Source organism: Cygnus atratus, chromosome 4, assembly GCF_013377495.2.
Source record: "Cygnus atratus isolate AKBS03 ecotype Queensland, Australia chromosome 4, CAtr_DNAZoo_HiC_assembly, whole genome shotgun sequence".
In the NCBI taxonomy this organism is placed as follows: domain Eukaryota; kingdom Metazoa; phylum Chordata; class Aves; order Anseriformes; family Anatidae; genus Cygnus; species Cygnus atratus.
Window position 1 is genome coordinate 11,751,891 of NC_066365.1, and position 21,943 is coordinate 11,773,833.

The 21,943-nt window shown below is 43.0% G+C and overlaps 2 protein-coding genes across 12 annotated transcripts in view; one reads left to right on the top strand and one right to left on the bottom strand.

Annotated features, from left to right (window-relative positions):
- Positions 1-17,939, top strand: part of FAM13A (family with sequence similarity 13 member A) — a 132,760-nt gene extending 114,821 nt beyond the window's left edge. For 7 of the 10 annotated variants that reach the window (XM_035543416.2, XM_035543434.2, XM_035543440.2 and 4 more), the window contains 8 exons: positions 262-343; positions 485-705; positions 2,041-2,124; positions 6,249-6,344; positions 7,894-7,977; positions 12,086-12,282; positions 12,985-13,086; positions 14,945-15,400. In XM_035543416.2, the coding sequence (XP_035399309.1) occupies positions 262-343; positions 485-705; positions 2,041-2,124; positions 6,249-6,344; positions 7,894-7,977; positions 12,086-12,282; positions 12,985-13,086; positions 14,945-15,071 (993 nt within the window). In that variant the 3' untranslated portion in view covers positions 15,072-15,400. Of the gene's footprint in view, positions 1-261; positions 344-484; positions 706-2,040; positions 2,125-6,248; positions 6,345-7,893; positions 7,978-12,085; positions 12,283-12,984; positions 13,087-14,944 lie in introns of all 10 variants that reach the window. The other 3 variants (XM_035543459.2, XM_035543465.2, XM_035543405.2) reach the window with 2 other exon arrangements.
- Positions 17,940-19,232: 1,293 nt separating this feature from the next.
- The window catches only part of HERC3 (HECT and RLD domain containing E3 ubiquitin protein ligase 3), a 44,502-nt gene continuing 41,791 nt past the window's right edge, over positions 19,233-21,943 (bottom strand). For both annotated transcript variants that reach the window (XM_035543385.2, XM_035543393.2), the window contains exons 24-25: positions 21,742-21,844; positions 19,233-21,012 (exon numbers count right to left, since the gene is read on the bottom strand). In XM_035543385.2, coding sequence (XP_035399278.1) covers positions 20,804-21,012; positions 21,742-21,844 — 312 coding nt within the window. In that variant the 3' untranslated portion in view covers positions 19,233-20,803. The remainder of the gene's footprint in view (positions 21,013-21,741; positions 21,845-21,943) is intronic.

Here is a 21,943-nt window from a genome sequence, read left to right on the forward strand (position 1 = left end):
CAACATAATGTTTAGATTTTGTCATCAGTTTTTGTTTTCTTAAAATAAATAAATCTTGTGATTCCGTAAGAGACAATGTTGTGACAGGCAGGGCAGTCAAAGCAAGATCAGAACTGAATTGATCAGAGGCATGCAGGAACCAGTCAGAAGCCTGTGCCCATGCTCTGTGCTGCTGTTTCTTCTGTTGTGACGTACACTTGTTTCAGTGGGTCTCTCCTGTTGGTTTAACACAGATTCAACATGACTGTTCTTTCCTCCTAGCCTTCCCACAGTGACAAAGCAGCCAACCCTGAAGTGCTCAAATGGACAAACGATTTGGCCAAATTCCGAAAACAACTTAAAGGTGAGCAGCCACCATTGGTGTACCTTCTGGGGGCAGGTGGACATTGCCTTGTTTAAATTTGATGTTGGGCAGTGTTCCTGTCACTGTCACATTTTCAAAAAGAAAAAGTACTCCTCTTATGTCCCATATGTCCCTGTTTAGAATCAAAACTGAAGATATCAGAGGAAGACCTTGGCCCTGTGGTGCGTCAACGGAGCAACACTCTCCCCAAGAGCTTCGGTTCTCAGCTCGAAAAGGACGATGACAAGAAGCAAGACCTGTCAGATAAATCTGCCAAGCCTGCCGTGGAAGTGACCCTTGATTCTATCCAGAAGAAGCTTCAGGAAAAACGAGCAGAGACAAACCGACCTGAGGATATAAAGGTAAAATATATTCAGTTCAAATTTAGGCCTTTAAGTACAAGTGTGCAACTCATGGTTGCATGGGCCCTTGTGAAAACCTTGTATTCTTTTACATTTTGTCACAAAGTCTACAAGCTTTACTCCTGGCTCAGCTCACTTGATTTAGTTTCTTTCCCTCTATGTTTGGTGTCTGTGATTTTTTTTTTTTTAACAGAGCTCTGCTTCTACTGAATGGTATTGTTTGTTCTTTTCTGATTCTCACAGATTCCAAGTAACAGTTCTGAATTCCTGCAGTATTTCCTGCTTTGCATTTCACTGTTTCTGTCATTATTTGCTTTTGGAAAATTCTGAGTCTTCCAGTGATTCTGGAGATTAATTCATCTATTTTCTCCTAGATCTCTCCAAAGCTGAATGCTCTTGTCTCAGGGCATTTTATCGCAGCATTTCTGAGTGTCACATTAAGCTCAGTCAGTTTCTGTAATCTCTGAGAGGTATCAGCAGAGAGGTCTTTTTGTCTGATGTTGCTAGTTCCTGAGTTTTGGGTAGCCTTGTAAATGAAGTCCTTGAGTCTGCTGATGTGTGAGTTGTGCAGTACTCTATAAGAGAGGGGCAGACAGTATTATCTTTGTTTACTAGATTTGCAGAAGTGTTTGGTTGTTTTCTGAAGGTAGCAAGAATACACAGTCTTGACCTTTTAAAGAAGGCATATGATAGTATTTGGTGCAGTGGTAGAGAGAGAAGGCAAGTTCAGTGGGGAAGCTCTGGCAAACTAAGGAAAGTCTCTTCCAACTGTCTGCCCTTTTTTTTGGTTTAGTCCCTTCAGCCTGTCTGCTGGAGCTTTTCACTTCATAGCAGAATTGGCAGGAGGAGATGGTCTGACTGCACTTCAGTTCTCAGCTAAGTGTGTTTGTGGCAGTCAAAGCAATGATGGCAAGCTTTGCAAGAGGTTTTCTGGAGCTTGTCTCTGATTTGGAAGACAAGAAGGAACATGCATTTTGTTGCTGGACTTATAACTCGGATCGTTGTAAGTGAAAAACAGCCACCGTCATTAAAAGTTGCTTAGCATTGGTTGTTCAAAGCATGCTGAGAATCAATAAGTCCCCATTATGTACATACAATGCTTTCGTATACAAAGGTTATTTGGGTTTTATTTGCTTGTGTTGTGTATATGGCTCTGTGCATGGTAAGTTGTTTCAGCAATATAGATGGAAAAGGGGGGGGACTAGAAAACAAAGATGAGTCTTCAAAACATTAATGACAAAATGCCAGGACATTTGTTAGGCCACAAATTAGTATGGTTGGAGTCTAGGCATTTAATTTTTTTTCTTCCTCTTCTCTCTCTGACACTTTTCGTAGGACATGACAAGAGATCAGATAGCAGCTGAGAAAGTGGCTCTTCAAAAAGCTTTGCTGTATTACGAAAGCATTCATGGCAGACCGGTATGTACAGCAGCACTTTTTCAAAGTATGTCTTTATATGTCTTTGTCTGTGGTAAGTGATCCCCCAGTGCTCCTTTGATGTCACAGTCACTAGGACTTCTTGCTGTTCTAACCACACGTGCATACTCCAGTCACCTCCCTGCTTCTTCACTACTGCTGCTGCTGAGGAGTCTGTTCTCAGCAAGACTGTGTCTGCGCACAGTGCTGGACATGACACATACCTGTAGGACTGAGCCTACAGGCTGAATGAAGTTGATTGTGCATTATTTTGGCATCACACTCACTAGGATCCACAGACATTCAGTTTGCAGCCCAGCTGATTCACCAGCTTAGCTGGGGATACAGTATGCACAGGAATAGTTAATTGTGCATGGTGCCCCATCGAGCCAAGAATTTTGCAATTTGCTAGTATTAATGGCTAACTGGGATACAGGTGTGCAAGCAATGCATAGTCTGAGGGGAACTACATCTTTCTCCCAGCACCTTGCTATTTGCAAGGAGGCACTTGCATCTTGCAATTTGCTAATCCTTTTGTGCCAGATTCATGAAATAGTTTGTCTCCTGAGCATCATGACATAAGTTGAGAGGAGATTTTTTTCTTCCCCTGAGAAACTGATGTTTGTTCCCATGTGGAAGGGAAGGGTACGAGGTTTCTTGTACATTTGATCTTAACAAAGCAAAAGTATTTGTGAACACAGAGAATTAAATATTGTGACCTGTTGATTCCTTCCATGACAAAAACACAGTGGGTTCCAAGCCACCGAGTACTCTGGTTGGCTTTGTATGGATCCCTCCTCCTCTTTCAGTTCATTATAATCTTTGTTACCATCCGTGGAGGTAAAGTAACTTAATTTCAGAGTGGTGCTAATTCCTTGACCAGTGGCTTGGGAGCAGCAAATTACTGCTTATAAAGAATATTTGATTAGTACAGCTCACAAATCTGTCATTCTCCTACTGCATGGGAGTCCTGATTTCTTCCTTCCTTTTGCTTCTCAATTATTTCCTCCTTTGTCCATTGTTTTAAAAAGTCTTGCTAATTTAAATAAATGCCTTCGTGAAGAACTAATACCGTACAGTCACGTATACCAGCAGGTGAAAAGTGTGGTTGTATGAAAGGACGTGCAATTTTATTATTGTATAAAATAGCAAAAGGCCAGCACAAGAGAATTCACTTAAATCTGCCTGGTCTTTTCAGGCAGAATCTGAGTCTGCTTTTGCTGTTACAATGGTACAAATCAGCAGGTGACACCTTGTTGAAGTAAACTCACTTAAATCTGTTTAAAAAGAGAGCAAGCCCAGAGCCTGTCTTGTCAGCATACCTTTCCCCACACACACATCTTCTGATGCTTTATTTATACAACCACTTTTTAATGTATTTGTTTTTAAGTAAGCAGTCTATACCTAGCAACATGGAACTGCATAGCAAGGAAGACTGCAGCTGATCAGCTTTTGCTGTACCCAGCTCCTGGCACTGCAGCAATGGAAAAATACTGAGAGCTTGAGGAGAATGGGGATAGTTCAGCCAAGATTTTTTTTTTTTAAGATATTTAACTAAACAAGAAAAACAATGGAGCTCAAATTTATTGTGCAGCTAGGTCTTTCTGTACCAGTGACAGACGAACCTGCAGAGGTAGAACTGAACTGTTTTAGTTAAGCAAAAAAGTCCATCTCTAGAAATTCTCAAGCTGCTCCAACAATGTAAGCAATGGTCTCTTCCTTGGCTGCTGCTATTTGCCATATGGAGTGTGCTCCAGGGTTGTGTCAAAGGCTCTGTTATTCTGACAGCTTTTTTGCATTTTGATGTTCTCCCAAAATATATTCAGGTTTCACTGGTATTACTAATGTTTACCTAGTGAGACAGTTTGCCCATGCGCAAAACTTTTTCTTTCAGAGCCTGCTTTCTGTTTAAATGTTCTGGTGCACGTCTGCAGGGCTGACTCAAGCCTCGTACACTTAACTTCCTTGTCTAAATTAATTCTTTGTGTTCTTCCTCTGTAGTGATATTCAGACTCTGAAGCACGTAATTTATTTTTTCTATTCCTAAGCATACCTAAGGATTTTCTGCCCATTCCGAGGCTTATGTTTATCTTCCTGTACAGAACAGGGGCATTGATCTACTTTGAACTGTCAAGAACTGAAGGTTTGGTTCTCAGTCTCAGCATAGTCTTTTTTTTTTTTTTTTTTAATAGCAGAGGCTGCCTGAGCCAACAGTAGTGCTGTGCCTCGTGTTCTATTAACTGCTAATGTGGTAAAGCTCGGAGTAATATAAGTCCTGTAAGCTTTCTCCAGTTTCTCCAATTTTATGCTTGATTTGTTGCAGAGAGACGTCCAAAGTTGCAGTGGCTAGCAAATTGCCTCCAACTGAATGCAGACATAAACACAAAATTTGATACAGAGTGTTCAGTGAGTTGTGTGATGCTGCTCACATCCCCCTCATCCACACAAGCTGTTTGCTCACTCGATGAACAGCCAGTTTGAGGTTGTCAGGTATGGGAGCCAGACTGCTCTTCAGAGGTGTGAAGAAGACGTGCAGTCCGTAGAGCTCAAACTGCTCATTTATATGCACCATATCAGGCTTGGAGATGGTTACATTGAGCCAAAAAGCAGTAAAAAGCTCTTCCTTCTTCTTTCTCCCTATTCATCTGCCCTCCAACAAAGGAAATAAGCTTAATTTATTAGGAGGAAGATACTACCTCCGGATTCTTTGAGTCTGTTCCTGCCAGTCCCACTCCTGGCAATATTTACAGTACCTCGTCTGCCCCTTGCAAACCAATGCCCTCTTCTGCTCTGGTGGGATGATGTGAAAGCTTTAAAAAGCTTACTCCAATGAAAGTCAGCTGCAGACAAAACAAAACACAGTTCATCTTAAAATTTCCTCCCTATCTCAAGGCGTATTCTCTTTCCTCCTGTTTCTATTGTGGAAGGGGAGACTGTACAAGGTTCATCGGGGTTAATACTGTTGATTTAGATTTTTACATCAACTGGTGATTGACAGCAGTAAAAAGTCTTGGAATCTACAAATGATATCGGAGTCAGTTAAGGCTTCCTCTTATAAGAGTTTTATAATCTAAAGTTAAACAAAAGATCTAATGGAAGGACAGTCATAGGATGTGGGTTAGACAATGCTGCATGCAAAGAAAGATGATGATCAGGTTGGTTGGCTAAATGTTTTGTTTTCTAACCCTGATGTAACAAACCATTGAAGAAATAGAAACCAACTTCTTTGCAACTAGTACTTAGTTGGACAGACCTTTGCTTTCCCACGCTAGCTATTGTCTGTTAGGTCTTCCCTTCTGCGCTGTCAGTACCACTGAGGTTTTCTGCTTAGCATGGATCTGAAAGAACAACAGAAATGAAAACTAGCAGTTTGCAATACTCAAACTAAGGAAGGAGCATGACATGCAGCTAGGAGGTGTGGAGTTAGGGACAGAGTAGTATAAGTAGGGCTCAGGGTGGGTGTTACAGCACTATTTTGCCTGCTCTGTGCCACAACAGCTGTGATAGCTTCATCCTCTCTAAGGTGTGTGGTAACTCTTGTCCCCAGCAAAGTTGCTGGGAGGAAGGGTGGAGGGGAAAGGCAGGGTATTAAAAAGACGAGGAAGGGCTATCTTGAAAGGGAAGTAAAGAGGAAGAGCAAAACAGGAAAGTCAGCTTTTGTGAAATCTATAGTTTAACTTCCCTGGGAAAGCATCCTTGGGGAGGCAGTCATTGCAGTTCTTTTCTCTTTTGCTGGATCGTAAACTGCCTCTGGGGTCCCAGCCACAAGAATAAGGGTGGGAAATCCCATGTTGTGTCTCATAATGGTAGATATGATTAGAAGCACAGACTGCTGTCTCTGTGGGTCATTTTGTTCTGTGAAAGCTGGTCGTTTAAATCTCCTGTCTTATACAGCCACATTACAAGACACCCCACAGCCTGGGTGCTGTTTCATCGGGCACCTAGGACAGGAGATGCAATGACATACCCAAGTACTTTAGCGTTTTTAATCCGTGCTAGTGCTGTTATCATCCTTATGAAATTCCCTTCAAGCCCCTCTGAATAATGGTGATAACAGGCACATATAGTGTAGAATGGAGTATCTGGTGCTGCAGAATTCATGTTTCTCATTTCTTTTTCCTTTACAGGTTACCAAAAATGAACGACAGGTGATGAAGCCCTTATATGACAGATATCGCTTGGTCAAGCAGATCCTCTCCAGAGCCAACACCATCCCTATCATTGTAAGTGAAACTTTCTTACAGGGGCTCTTACTTCAGTTTAGAGCTGAGTAAACAGGATTCACTACATCTTTGCATACAGTACGATCGGTACAGCCAACTCCCTTATAACCTAAAGACCAGGTAAATGAGTGAATCAGTGGCGCACCATACACTGAAGTCGGGCGAAGCTGGTCAGGGGATTCAAGTGCCCGCTCATTAGCCATGGGACACATCTCACTTTTTGATGTTTCTCATCTTGCCATTGGGCTGCTTCTGTTATTTCATCATCTTATGTTTGGCTACAGCCTGACTTCCCTTGCCTTACCAATCCACTCAGAACTGCAGGTCTTCCATGTTGCTTGGTTACACAGGAATGTAGACTTCCATGGGTCTCAAGGCAGAGATACCAGTCTCCTTGGCTGAGAGAAAGGGGAACAGTCTCCTGACACCGCACTTCGTTAAAGAGATCCTGTAAGTGGTAGATGCCTCCTCACTCAAGGCGGTGGCAAGGAAACGTTGCTACCAGCTTGGAATCCAATGCACCCCTCTAGGGAGCAAACGTAGCATCTCAAATTCTAGACAGCTTGTGTAGGCAACTTTTTAAAAATTATTTGACCTAAATATACACCCAGATTTTTTTAGCCTGTCTAAAGAAAGAGAATTGTTTTATCTTGGTTCCTATTTTCCCTGTCATGTATGATCCCTTACCATTTCCACTGTTCCCAGGCAGCACTGCTGTGATGGCTGTTTTTTGTAGACTGTTTGCTGAATTGAATGGACTGGCACATCATTACCTGAGTGCAGTCAGTCACACTGACAAGTAGTTTTCTTCTGCAAATAGTGGGAGGTTGTCTTGCATTTAAAACAAAAGCTGTTCCTCTTTGAATATGCAAAGTTCTCCCCAAAATTTGTGCTGTGAAGATGCTGCTGCCCATCAGAAGGAAGAAACCCTGTAGTTGTCCATGGACAGTTTAAGGCAAAGCTCTCAAAAGAGAGCTTAGGTCCTATTTGGACAGGAAACTGAAACTGCACACTGGCTAGCACAGGAGAGAGGAGACTGGCTTTCCCCAGCCCCTTTAATGAGAGCAGTGAGAGTCTCATGCAGAGGAAGGATGCATTTGAAAATCCATCTCTACATCATCGGGCACTTCAGTGGGAAATCTGGCTCCTGGAAAGCAGGGCTGGAGAGTCCAGCTGGCCTTACACCATAGCTCTGAAGAGTCAACCAAGTGTGTGCGTGTGTGCGTGTGTGTGTATAGGCCTCAGGCTGGGGGTTTATTTTCTTGCAGCCTTTACTTTGTAGTTCCTGCCCAGCTAGTAATCCAGCATCCAAGGATTTTTCTCAAGTGTTTGGCGACGATGTTCCTTGCTAAGCAAGATCTTGAGAGAAAGCGGTCCAAGGTTCAGAGGGTTTGCCAGGCACAGTTTTTGTTCTTTAAGAAATTGATTGTTCCTGATGGTCTGGCAATGAACTGAGAGAGAGTGAATGAGTGAGTGAGAATGATGTGAGAGCAGGTGGTGGAGGAGAAGGGGGTTCATAATGTAACTTACTTGTTAACACCTGTCACAGGGTTCCCCCTCCAGCAAGCGGAGAAGCCCTTTGCTGCAGCCAATTATCGAGGGCGAAACAGCTTCCTTCTTCAAGGAGATAAAGGTGAAGACCTCCAGCTGCTAACTAATTGCTCAGTTTGCATCAATTTTTCCCCTTACACCAATGAAAGAGAATGATTGATTTTTCTTTTCCATCAGTGTTGATTTTTTTGCAGTGTCTTCCTGAAAAATCAGTAGCTGCTTTAAGCCTGTCCAGTTCTGATCAAATTCTTCCCTTGTTGTAGATAAGACTAAACATTTCCCTTGGCTTTGCATTCTTTCCCTTCTCCTCCCCCCTCCCTTGTCACCTGCATCTAATGTATTTTACTTTGCTGAAAAACTCACAGTTGTCCTTTGCACCTTGGGTTGTAATTGTTGCCTTGCTTTCCTCCTTTTTTTAATAACACTAACTTGTTTTGCAATAGTATCTCTCACTCCAAAGCTCTGTGACTTGCACACAGCACCCTGGCTGGAATGAGATCTCACAAAACTAACACTCACACATGGAGTGAACCAGGCACTTAAAGGATTCATACCTTCTCCCATTCACATGCTTATTTTATCCAGGGCTTTTTTTCACTATTTTGCAAATGGTATTTCTAAGCAAGTAATAAGAGAATGGAATTAAGAACAATTCAGTTCTGTTTGCTAACACTCGGTCAGATTTGGATGCTAGGATGGTCGTGTTTCTTTCTTGTGCTGCTGTGGGGTGGTAGTTCTTGGTGGTGAAGACTTAAAATATTGGTCCTTCTTCCCCTGAGAAGGGAAGTCCAGCTGTCAGCTAGGACAAGCAGTGTGGAGCTGGGCCCTGGTCTGTTTTTGTTACCATTGCAGCGTAACAGGAAAAAGCATTTCAACACACCCATGTCATTTATGCGTTATCCAACCAGAGTTTGGTTAATGGTGTAGACACTGCAAACCTACACATCCAAGGTGGTTCTGTGATAAGGCAATTCTGGTAGTTTGTATATTAATGAGCTGTTCAAGGCACATATTCATTAAAACCAGATTACAGACTGAAGCATATTCAACTGCTGTTTGGAGGATGGTTAATGAGCACTGAGTTCTCAGCATTTTCTAGGTAACTGCTGGATCAAGTCTGTGATAGTGGTCTGGGCTGGGTTATTGGGTTGGTTTTGGTATTTTTGTGTCCACCGTTTTTCAACTGTGCTTGCACCCAATGTCAAAGTTACAGCTATGAAGTGTGGTGACCTTTGGTGACTAGTGTGGCTAGTGCTGCATCGGGACAGTATCTCACCAGCTCACCAGTGTCCTGCAGGGAGCACAAACATGGAGAGCTGTGGTGTCGCTGACACAGATCAGAGTGACATTAAGCCCATTAACACATGCCAGTTAACATTTAACTGGGGCCCAGTGAAGCTGCGCACAGCAGATTTTCACAGTACTACACTCAAACAGAGAAAATTGCTAAAAGGTCCAAGAATTTTCCCCCTGTACATTGTGAACAGAGCACTACCTGTCTTGATGAGCCCCACTGTCATTTTCCTGTTGTTTTTTCAAAGTATATGTGAGAGCTGGATAAAAGCTTGAAGGGTGGTTTGAGTGATGCTTTGCAGAACGTTTGGGTAGAATATCTTGAGTATTGACTGTGTTTAGAAAATCACTGGAATCCTTGCTTGCTGGGAGTACTGGTGTTGGGTTACTCTGGAGATTTTATATTTGTAGCCCTGTAAACTTTAAATGCCTCACAGTTGCCTAAAGATCCAAGCAGGTGCAAGCCAAATGGATGTAGTCAGTGAAGATAATTTTGGTTAGAGATGTAAATGACAGAGCAGATTTAAAATAAGACTCCCATATAAGATTTATTCAGAGCAATGGCCTTGTCCATTAGAAAAAAAAAAAAATCTTGCTAAGATTTTTTTTTTTTAATTTGCTCCTTCATTTTAAACAGCAAAATGCTTTAAGAGGTCTTGTGACAGGCAGATGTAGTGTTTTGGCACTGAGGTCTAAACAAGTGAAATTTCTACACTGTCCTTTCCTCCCATGTGCTTTCTTTGGCAGGAGGCTTGCTCCTGAGCTCTGGGCCAGAATAATCCTTGCTGGCCTGGGGTGCGTGCTTGTGCCCTGGAGTGAGGCAGGCAAGCCAGCCTGCTGTGCCAGCCCCCATTAGCTGACACAGGCTCACCAGTGTCTGTGGGGAAGAGGCTGCTGCCAGATGTGCAGATTCAAGTTACATGGAGACTTTGCTTCTCTCTTTGGGAACAGTTTCCTACATTGCTTATGAAAATGGTCCTTTCCTTTTCTCTCCAGAACTGGAATCCAGAAGCAACTTGCTCTCACAGGAAAGGGCAAGGGGCTTCTCTTTTGGTGCTGAAGGGATTCCCCTAAAATAAGAGTATCCTTTTTACTGGTTAGATTGACTTAGCAAATCCTTCACTGCACCCCAGCAGTGATGGCATTATTCTGTTTCAGTCCTAGCTGCCATTACCCAGCTGGGCAGGACAGCACGCCTGGGATCCTGTGAATGGCAGGGAGGGATGGTCTCCCTTCCCTCTTTCCAGCCTGAAGTTATCTGCAGGGTTTATCAACAGTACGTGACTGCTGTTACAGCTGCAGTTCTTCTCATGAAGGGACATTTTGTGCCTTCTGTTTAAGCTATACAATTTGCCTGGATAAAGGATCTTATCTAGTCATGTGCTAAAAAGTGCTTTAATTTTCACTAGTTCCCTGCAGATTCTTCTGAGATGTTTTCAAACTTCTCAGTATCTTTTATTGTCATTATTATTATTATTATTATTATCCTTATTGCTCAAAGCTTCTCTGCAGCTAATCTTCTTTCCATCCTCAAGCCTCCATCATGGTTGTAATTCTTGGCCTCTGGCTTTGGTTTGCATTTTCATCGCCTAGAGCATTAAAATGAAAAGAAAACTCTGGTCAAATTCCAATTTCATGTAAATGTATGCACTTATAAATCGTTGACTTTGGGGATTTAATGGGACTATGCCAGGTCCCAGTGTTATTTTCTCCCTTTTTGCTTGAAATATGGGAGCAATCTCTTAGGAATAATTTAACTATTAGCAAGGAATCACACAAAGAAAATAGCTAGTTTTGATCCCACTGCAACAATATATTTTTGCATACAGTTGAAGTCTTCAATAACGCTAGTCCTCAAAAGCTTTTAAAGATATATGTGTATATATATATGTATATGTATGTATATGTATAAGCATATATATATGCTTAGATCCTTCCTGGTTAGAGTTACATGGCTGTAAAATATATATACAAGTTATCTATGAGACTTAATGTCCATGGTAGCATTTATCACCTTTTTCTAGTGCTCATTCCTTATATTAAAGTTGAAAACTACCTTCTAGAAGTGTCTCTGTAAGTAAGAGTCCTGTTTCCTGAAAATGCAAATGATTTCTGGACCGCGTCACAAGACAAGCCCTGCATTTGAGAACACTAAGAATTAGCAAATACTGAGTGTAGCAGAGATATCCAAATGTTGTGCCTGTAAATTTCAGAAAAGATTTGAACATGTTTAATTCATCAGCTTACTTTGGGGGAAACTGCAGTGGATAGAGTGTTTCCCCTCCAATTTTCAGTGTGTTCCAGCTAAACGGTATAAAGCTGATGTCAGGATCACGTTAGCAATAGCAAGCCTTTACAGTCAATCGTATCCAATATTTGGCCATAGAAAGGCTGATCTGAGCTCATTATCACTCTAAGAGCATTTGAGGTCTTGAATTCTCAGCCATTAGAGAGAGCTGTTGAGCTGTGTCAGTTGAGAGAACACTTCACATGTTAACCTGGCAATCCGTGTGCTGTCTTGTGTGTTTCTAGGGAAACGTAGAGGACCACGGGTAAGCTTTAGACATGGCTGTAAATGTTTTTATTTGTATCAGAATATATAAATTAAACAAAGCAACAGCTTACTAAGAAACCTAGATATTTCTTCACTGTTTTGTTGTCTTTGGTTTCCTTAAGCAATCTGAGCTGGTAATCACAGTTTCTCTGACATGCTCTGGGTGTAGGGACTCCTCCTGGTGATATTCTGGTGTATTGTCTTGCTTAGCAATTGAAGTGCTTGCTCTTATCAGCTTCTTTCCATAACTGTTCCCAGTGCATGTCATGAAAGGAGATACTTGTTTCGGAGAACGGAAGCAGTAACTTACTCTGTTATGGGGGTGTTCTGTCCTTCTGTGTAGGAGGAAGAGGAGGGCTCCGAGGAGGACAGCAATGTGAAGCCAGATTTCACAATTACTATGAAAACAGATTTCAATGTGCGTAGCTTCTTGGATCAACTAGAAGATGATGCTGATGGCTTTGTTTCCCCGGTGGATGATAAGATGCCATCAAGGAGCAACCAGGATATGGGGCTTTCAAATCTCCATGAAGCATCCATGTACGTTGAATTTGCAGACAACTTCAGAAAGTTACTTCTTGATAAGATGGCATTTTATTTGTAAGAAAAGTGTATAGATTTTGTTTTTTTTTTCCATTTATGTTCTGATTCAGAATCTTTTGCACTTCAGCTCTAAATGCAATAGACCCTTATATGAAAGAGTTTGGGAGAAAACTACCCTGTCCTGATACTGATATTTGACTTACGTATCTTTGGATTCTTGGACTAAATGGTAGCTCCACTTCACCTATGGCGAGCCTTTATCATGAAAACAACCCTGCATTCTGCAAGATTTTTCAGTTTTTGGAGACATCAAGTTGAGCTAGTCTCGTTAGTTTTAAGCACCGAGGTCTAATGTGCCCACACGTATGTGGTAGCCTTAATTCATGTCCATTGAATCATGATCCTATAAAAGTCACCAAAACCATATCCATCTTCAGCAAGTAAGCTTCACAGAAGTTAGTGATGAATTGTGTGATGCACACTTGACCTCCTTTAAGGCTTCAGCCTAATTATATAATCATTTTGCTGAAATAAATTCAGAGAGCTTTGTATTGCAATTAACATCAGGTTGCCAGGGCTGCTTTCAGGAGCAGCTCTCTCGCTTGGCATCTATACAACCATGCATTTGTATATTTACTCTATGTTTTCAGTTATAACTGTGTACATAAATATAATCATGTTTATGTTTAAACCCAACAGCCCTGAACTATTAGAGCAGCTGCAAGAAGTCAGGGAGGAGAAAAAGCGAATCAGAAAAAAATTAAGAGACTTTGAAGATAATTTTTTCCGACAAAATGGAAGGTAATTTCTCAGCTATCCCTCTGTCCTTCAGTTATTCTTAAGTTCAGTTTGGCGTTTACGAAGGCCTCCAACTGTGGAAAGTTATGTGAATTCACTATTACGTATTGCATTGTCATTATTGCTTTACCCACATTCATTACAGTTGCCCATTAAAATTAATGACTTTTTTTCAAAGAACTTTAAGGACCACAGCCTCTTAGACAACATTTTCTTAGGAAAAGCAGTGGGAAGTACAAGTATAAATACTGAAAATCCAACTGCCTCTAGCACAGTTAATAAGAATAATGAAACAGTTCCTCAGTGATAAAATAATTTGTTTTCTTCTTAATTATATAGTATGTTTAGATCTCTGTCCTATTCTTGCTTGTCTATGAGGTATTCACACACTAGTTTAACAAGTATTTCTGCTTCAATATAGCTAAATGTGTTCCTCAGAAAAAGTTCCTCATAAATGAGCTGGTAAAATGCTTTAATATATTTATACTCCTGAAATTATTATGCTGGAGGGAAGGGATGTCATCCAGAGGGACCTGAACAGGCTTGAGAGGTGGGCCTGGGCAAACCTCATGAAGTTCAGCAAGGCTAAGTGCAAGGTCCTGCACCTGGGCCAGGGGAATCCCAAGTACGAACACAGGCTGAGCAGTGAGTAGATTGAGAGCAGCCCTGAGGAGAAGGACCTGGGGGTGTTGGTTGATGAGAAGATCAACATGATCTGGCAGTGAACACTTGCAGCCCAGAAAGCCAACCGTTTTCTGGGCTGCGTCAAAAGCAGCATGGCCAGCAGGGCGAGGGAGGGGATTCAGCCCTCATGAGACCCCATCTGGAGTACTGCATTCAGCCCTGTGGCCCCCAGCACAAGAAGGGCACGGACCAATTAGAATGAGTCCAGAGGATAAGGGCCATGAGGATGAACAGAGGGCTGAAGCACCTCTACTATGAAGAAAGGCTGAGGGAGTTGGATTTTTTCAGCCTGGGGAAGAGAAGGCTTCCAGGGTGACCATATAGCGTCCTTCCAGTACCTAAACGGGTTCAACAGGAAAGCTGGGGAGGGACTCTTTGTCAGGGAGTGCAGTAATAGGACAAGGAGTAATGGTTTTAAATTAAAAGGGGTAGATTTAGATTAGATATAAGGAAGAAATTCTTTACTCAGAGGGTGGTGAGGCACTGGACCAAGTTGTCCAAAGGTGTTGCGGATGCCCCCATACCTGGAAGTGCTAAAGGCCAGGTTGGATGAGGCTTTGAGCAACCTGGTTTAGCGGAAGGTGTCTCTGCCCATGTCGGGGGGATTGGAATTAGGTGATCTTTGAGATCCTATCCAACCCAAAACATTCTATGATTCTTGCCACTACCCACCATCCTGAGAGATTCTTGTAAAATCATTGAATCTTGAGTTTCACTTAAGCTTAGAGAAATCTGAATAAATATTTTCTTCCTGTGGTTCCAAGCCAAGAAAAGCTGTATTTTATTTTGGCATCTAGCAGGCTGACATTCAGATGGCTCCTGAAAAGGAAAGGGTTCTTCTATTTGTATTGTTTTGTTTTGTTTTTTCCAACTGCTGTGTAGAAGCTGACAATTCCAGTGAAGTAGGACATGCTTCAAGTAAGATTTTGCATTTAGAACCGTGGGATTCTATTCAGCCTCAACATGCAAGCTTCCCCCACTTTGATAGGGCATTTGCTTGCCCCTGTCGTCTTCTCTCAAAGAATAAAAATTTATTTGTTTTTATTCCCTGATGGGTAGTGGAGGAGGTGAGCTGTCTTGTAGGTCTCACTCCTGATACTGTTGGCGGGTGGAGGGAGGCTGCTGAGGGAAGATGTCCTGGCACAGAATCCTCATGACCTCTTTTTACTCCCCCTAGGAACGTGCAGAAAGAAGACCGCACTCCTATGTCTGAAGAATACAATGAATACAAGCAGATTAAGGCCAAGCTGAGGCTGCTGGAGGTCCTGATCAGTAAAAGAGATATTAGCTCAAAGATCATGTAAAGGAGGAGATTGGTTTTGCCAGTAAACGTAGAAGAGAGAGCACCAAGTGGACAACTGCATGAAGTGGATGCACCAGGAGCCTGGCTGGGGAGGGCTGAGGAGCTCCCTGGGAACTGAAGGGCCAATCCCAGAAGCAGGAGGGGGAGGAAGGGTGGCTTTCCATCACTCTCTACATTTGCTGTTGTCCACTCTTTCTCCAGGCCTGATGCCCAAATGGAGTTTGGCAGCGTAGGAGACATGATGCTGTCCTCAGTGACTGCACAGAAGGGATTCTTGTGTTTTGATTTGCTTACAGATCCTGTAATATTTAGGATATCAAAGCCAACCATGCTCTTCTTTATTTTTTTTTCTCCTTTCCAGGATATCATAGCAAGAGACAAAGTAGCATGAATAGTGATTAAATCATCAAATAGCTTCCACTTTAGTTTACCAGACATGTGCCCTAACTTGATCTCACGTAAAGGCACAGGTCAGATAGCACCAAGATCGTTCTCTTGTAGCTACAGTAAAGATTTGCTCAGACTTTTGACCAGACTGTTTGGAATCCAGCATCTTCTGTTGCTCTTTCTGAATGCTGGAAGATTATCCTGGTTATAGCCCCAAACTAGTTTGAGTTACAGGGGTGACCAGGGCCCAGGGTTGAGTTTTTTTTGGTTTTTTTTTCCCTGCTTTTTTTTTTTTTTGACTGCCAATTCAATTAACTAGGAGAAAGTACCTACATCTGTTTGGGATAGCAAAGAAAATACAGCAGGGTTCTTGCCTGCTTGTTCCACTTGGCAGGAGGTACTGTAAGGTTATGACCATGTGTGGGCAACTGGGAAGAAAGGAGGTTTTATCAGCTACAAGTCAGAACCTCTTGGGATTTTGGTAGCTGCTCAGTTAAATGCCTGGTGTCAGGTATCTGGAAGACCCGCCACATGTGCTTCATTATCTGTTAATGAATACAAGAGTCTAAGGTGAATGGTCAATGTCGATGTCATATGGACTTGCTAGCCTACATTTTGTTCTTTGTTGTACACCATCAGGCAGTGTGGGCTGGAGCAAGGACACTGTGATTGTGGCAACAGCAGACTGTATTTTCTTCCCAGTGGCTTTGTTGTGTACAGGTAGTGCTGCAGCAAAGAATACTGCAGGGAACTGAAAGCCCCAAGCCACACGTTGCCCATGGAGAGGGCTTGTGTCTCAGGTGCAGGACTGGACAATTCAACATTTCCACCTTTATGACTTTCAGAAAAGAAGGCCCTGGGACACCAGATTCCACTTCTCTTGTCAGACAATCACTGCCTGAAGGAGTGAAAGGCAGTGAGTTCAGGAACAAAATGAGTAGCTGAGGGCCGATAACTCTGCAGTATAACATCAGCCACCTGCGCTTGCTCTGGCACTCCAGAAACTTGTATGCACAGGCTGATACTGCGCAGCAACGCTTCCTGCTGGAACCGGGACACAGCTTTTGGGAATAGGTCTCAACCCCGAAGTCACGGAGTAATGCTGCTTTGTACGTCTGTCCCCTGGAAGCTCGCATGCAGGAGCCAAGCAGCCGAGGCCAAGCGCAGTGCCCCTCGTCGCAGCCAGGCCTCACACAAGTCACAGGGGAACAGGCAAGCAGTGGACTCCCAGAACCATTTCTCCCTTTCCTTTCCTGTGGGCAGGTGGGCCCACAAACATATGTTTGGGTTGTGCTACTCAGACTAACCCCCCGACTCAATTTGCTGTATGTGCTGTGTTAATTCTTGCCAAAACCGGTGCTGAGGGCGGGTCTCTTCATGATCCTGTAAACACTTCAGAAGGCAGCCTTCCTCCCCTGGTTCTGCCCGTGCCCATTAGTACTCTGCCTGGGTAAGACAGTGATGAACTTAATTATTAATGAAAGCACTTAGGAGGGGGACTGATTTCTGCTGATTGCAGAATTGCACCCTCCTAATTAAATCAGTGGAGACTGAATTTCTTATTTCCAAAGAGTCTGGAAAACTTAGGTGCTGACCTGGGGCTTGGCTTTTCAGAGACGTTGGGTTTCCATAGGTGGGAGATGTGGGTCTGTGCCTCTGCAAATCAATCTGATCCTCTGAGTGTGTCAAATGGGCTCAGAAACTGCTCTTGAAGATGTTTGACTGCAAGGGAAGCAAACACCTGTCTGAACGCAGGGCAGCCCAAGGAATCAGAGCTGTGCCTTTGTCCTTCTGCCTGGTCTTAGGGACTTGTCAGAGTCAGCGGTCAGCTCTCCCTAGTTACTTCAGGTACAGCTGCTGAGCCAACGTCATGTGGTACTACTCTACTAGTAGAAGCGTGCGATGAGAGTTGGGTCTCCAAAAAGTTGTTATTGCAGGCTGTGGTGTTCAGGCCCAGTTCATCAAAGTGCTTCAAAGCATATATGGTGATGGTGTGCATCAAGCTGATCTGCATTTGGGATTCTGCTGAATTACAGCAGACTACAGCTTGAGCACTTTGGTGAATCTGGCCTAGATATCATCATATGGTCAAAAGTTAACAGTTTCTGCCCTTTCTTCCTAGTCATACATTTTTCACTGGGCCAAGGCTTTCCAGGAGTATGTTTTCTCTGCTTGTTTTTAAAAGCCTGTTTGCACTGTGTACTGATAAATTATCTGTTTCGCTGGGTTTTGCCCCTGACAAATCTTGATAAATGATATGTAGAGAACAGTCCATTTTATTTTTAAACTGAGGAGATTGTAGCATTTTCTGATGCTTAGTTACCGCTGTTTACATGGCATATTGCTAGAATTTCAGCTAGTTTGTATGAAATGTAAGTACAATTATGCACTTTAGAGAGTTTATATTTTTGAACTTTGAAAGCTAAAAGTAACAAAACCTGTTAACTGAAATTGTACATTAAAAGAAAAGAATATATATGCGTAGCCACCTCTCTTTTTAAACTGTTCTTTTCCCAATGGCAAAAATAAAATCAAATCAAATCATCTGCCTGATTGTGAAGGAAACTGCTCAGAGAGAGCCATCCACTGATTGTGAAGGAAACTGCTCAGAGAGAGCCATCCAAGTGGATTTTAAAATTCCAGTCTTGCGAAGATCCACACAAGTGCTCAGCTTTCTGTCCTGGGTTTCCAGATGCTGTTGCTCCTATCTTCCAAGCCTGCAGAGGATGAGGGCTCTGAGACCTGAGCACTAAGATGTCTTTGTATCTGCCACAGCTGATTTGACTTCCCCCTAACCACAATAGCCACACAGGCTGTTTGCCTCACCACACTCCTCTAAACCAATCCAAGCAGCATCTGTATGCTCTGTTTTATGGTTTGTATATGCCAACATCACTGTCTGTTGACTGAAGAACATTAAATACAAGACTGTTTTTTAAAAGGTGTGGAGTACTGTGCACAAATCTACTCTATGTGATATGAATAAGCTGTTAGTGTAAGACAGCCCTTTCCATGTCACTACAACTGCTGTAGGAGGGCAGTGTGGTCTGTAAGGCCTCCCATGAACCAGGGCCATTTCAGACACACACATCTGTGAATTATTAAAATGACGATTAGCTGGTTGTGGGCAAAATAAGACTGCAAGAGTTAAAGAGGGATGAGAAACTTGTCGTTCTTACAGATTTCATTTGCTTTCGATCTGTCTACTCCAGCGTAAACAGTCAAATAATTGATGTTTATTAAAGGCAATAAAACTAAAGGATATTATCTTCTAATCACGCTGCTAAGACATCAGTTGTTCTTACTGGTATGTGCAAGTTTTAGACAGTAAGTGCCAGGCCAAGCTGAGGTGTTTCCCTGTTCCTCTTTGGAACAGATGTTTTCAAAGCAGTCACTCACTGGCACTTGAACAGCCGAGGGAAGAGCCAGTTTGTGCCCTGTGCCCGTACCCAAAATGGTGCCTGCAAGGTGCATGGGAAGGAGGAGAAAAACAGAATGAAGTAATGGAGGATAGAGTCAGAGGGGATCTCAGGTGAGCCAGGAGGGGCAGGTGAAAAACTCCCTGATTTGCAATTGGAGATGTGAGGGCAGCATTTGATTGGGATGGAATGCTCACCAGCAGCAGGGTTAATGTAGAGCTAAGCAGAGTCCTTCTTCCAGGTGCTCAGAGATGAAACTGTGGGACAGTGGAGATCCCAGGGAGAGGCAGAGTCTGTGCCCGGAGCTGCTCAGAGCAGCTCCTCCTTCGCTTCCCAACATAAAGGCAGCCAGTGAGTCAGAATTAAACATCAAATTTATTGCATAATACTGACCTATGTACACACACATCGAAAATAAACATTTGATATAATTGTATATGTATTCTATTTGTTGCATTAGAAAGAGGCTGAAGGGCTCTCAGTGTAGCCAACAGCTTGTCTTAAAAAAAAAAAAGCCTAAAATCTTTTGTTACGAGGTGCAAAGTTCAATACTATATATTGAACGTGGTGCATAAATACTATGTCCTAATAACAAGTCAATTTGAAAACCACCCTAGGCTTAAAATGAGATTTACACCAAGACCTGAAGAAATGAGGAAATCATTTGAATGTCATTTAATGGGTGGTGGGACTGGGAGAAAGAATAAAGGCTCTCCAATCTTACAGGACAAATTTAGTTAATGCTTTTGCCTAGTCAACTCCTAACGTACCTTTCCAACCTAATTCATAAAGGTAGTCCTTTGGGGGGGGTCCCAGCACTTACTGGACAAAACAGATGACAAGGGCTCCTCCCACACCACGCAGTAAAATAATCCTACCAGCAGAAATAAAACCAGCCTCCAAGCAGAGGGTTAACACACAAATGTGGATTTCATGCTTCTTTCTTTTCCTCTGACCTAATGAGGCTGGAGAGCTTGTAAACACCATTTACACTCACACACTCCCTCACTCTCCTGCATGACTCCTCTGAGAAAGGCGGTAATGGTAAAAGCAGCCAACTCACCTTGTATTGGAACAACATTTCTGTTTGAATGAAAAATGAGGACTCAGCTAAGCCTACCTGCCTAACTTGTAGACTTACCAGCAGAAAAACAACACAAGAGAGAGGCAGTTTGAGAAACCCGTTATTACGGGTATTGTTTGTCCTTCCCCAAGCCTTAACACAGAGGAGTCTGAAGCTTCTTTAAGAAGACACTGCTTAGAAACAAAATTTAAGACAAAAGAAAAACATGCCAACCCCCAAACCACCATACTCTCCGTGAGATATACTGGTGCAAAAAGACAGAGCATGTACCGCAACTAATGCACTGTCCTGTGGGTCACAAATGACACCCCAGCCCAGTACCATCTGCCAAGGACCAGAGGGCAGGGGGGATATATCCATTCAAAGCAAGCAAGAACCAGCTTGCATTTAAAAAGGGAAGAAAAAAAAAGGGCGGGGGAATCACAGCTTTTCAAAAAGGAGATCACTATTTCATCCTGAATTTCCACCATAGCCTAAATGCAAGGAACACCAAAGGTTTAAACTGAACAAAAAGGAGAGGTAAGGTGGGGGGGGGGGGAGTGCGCAATAAAAGCAAACTACGAGTATTTGCTGGGAGGGCAGTGCTGTGAAGTTGGAGGGGAAACAACGAAAAAGCCCACCAAACTCATTTTGTTCAGTAGATCAGGAAACTCGAAGCTAAAGTCTCTCCCTGCTAAACCCCACAAAATACTGGCAGCATCAGGCTGAGACTGCATCATCTGCATCTATGATTATTACTATTATTTTTCCCCCAAAATGTTCTGATCCCTTCCTTTATAAAAATAAAGCGAAGCCCATTGCTTTCTTCCTCTGTACCAAGTGCCTGTGCCTCTCCCACACACGTCAAGCCAAGCTGAAGCCTTCATAGTGATCGATGGCTTGCACCAGCCGGGCGCTAAGAATCTCCTTGCTGCTGTACTTGGGCAAGTCCAGGAGATTGTAGCAGGTGTGCGCCACGGGCAGGTACTGCTCCCCGCTGGCTGTGGACTGGATGACGATGCGAAGGCTTGACATGCCGTAGATGGGAATGCGGTCGCTGCCTGTCAGGAACACTAGGAGAAGCAGAGAGAAGGCAGGCTGGTTAGGACAGGCACCCTTACACTTGTACAGCTGTAATAAGATGCCCCTCGTGCCTTCTCATCTCCATGCTGAACAATTCCAGCTCTCTCAGCCTTTTTTTCCAAAGCTTTTTCCTGGAAGCATGTGCCAATACATAAGAAATCTGCAGTCAGTGGAGCTGCACCAGCAAAGAATTTGGCCACGTGTTGCTGGGTTTGCTAGAAGCAATGCTCTAGAGAAAGACAGCAACTGCTTCAGGTCTGGCCAAGTAAGGGGATGGTGACTGCCAGCTCAGCAAAACTGCCACACGGAGATTTAATACTTCTTGGAGCTAGATTCTTTTAGGACACTTAAATCTGAACAATCCTTCAATAAAACAGTGCTTTCCTCAGCATGCCTCCATCTCTGTGCTTGACACCAACTGTTTCCAAACAGACACACATTACTGGGTACAAGATCGCGAAAAAAAAACAGTCCAAAAATAAAAATTGGCTCTTTTCAGTGCTTTCCCAGGTTGCCCTTGGGACACAATATTCCCTCAACATGATGCCCCAAGGGAGCAACAGTTGCCAGCTGTAGCAACAAACTCAGAACCACCTGCCCTTAAGACCATGTATTTCTCCTCCTCTCCCCTTTTATTGCCAAACAAAGTGACATCTACCCCCCAGTGACATTGATTCGTCAATTTCAGATGACAGCCTGCACCACTGCAAAATACTTACAGAGAAATTTCTTCTTCTTTTCCAAGGGAAATGCATGAAACGTTTCCCAAAACATCCTCACGGTTGGGTGTGTCGCAGTGTAGTCTCCCTTATAGACGGCACTCTATTAGAAAAACAAAAAGTCACATAATTTCATCTAGCACTAGAAAGCAAGGACTAAGCAGAAACACGACCTGATCTCTTCTAGTATCTCAGAGTGACG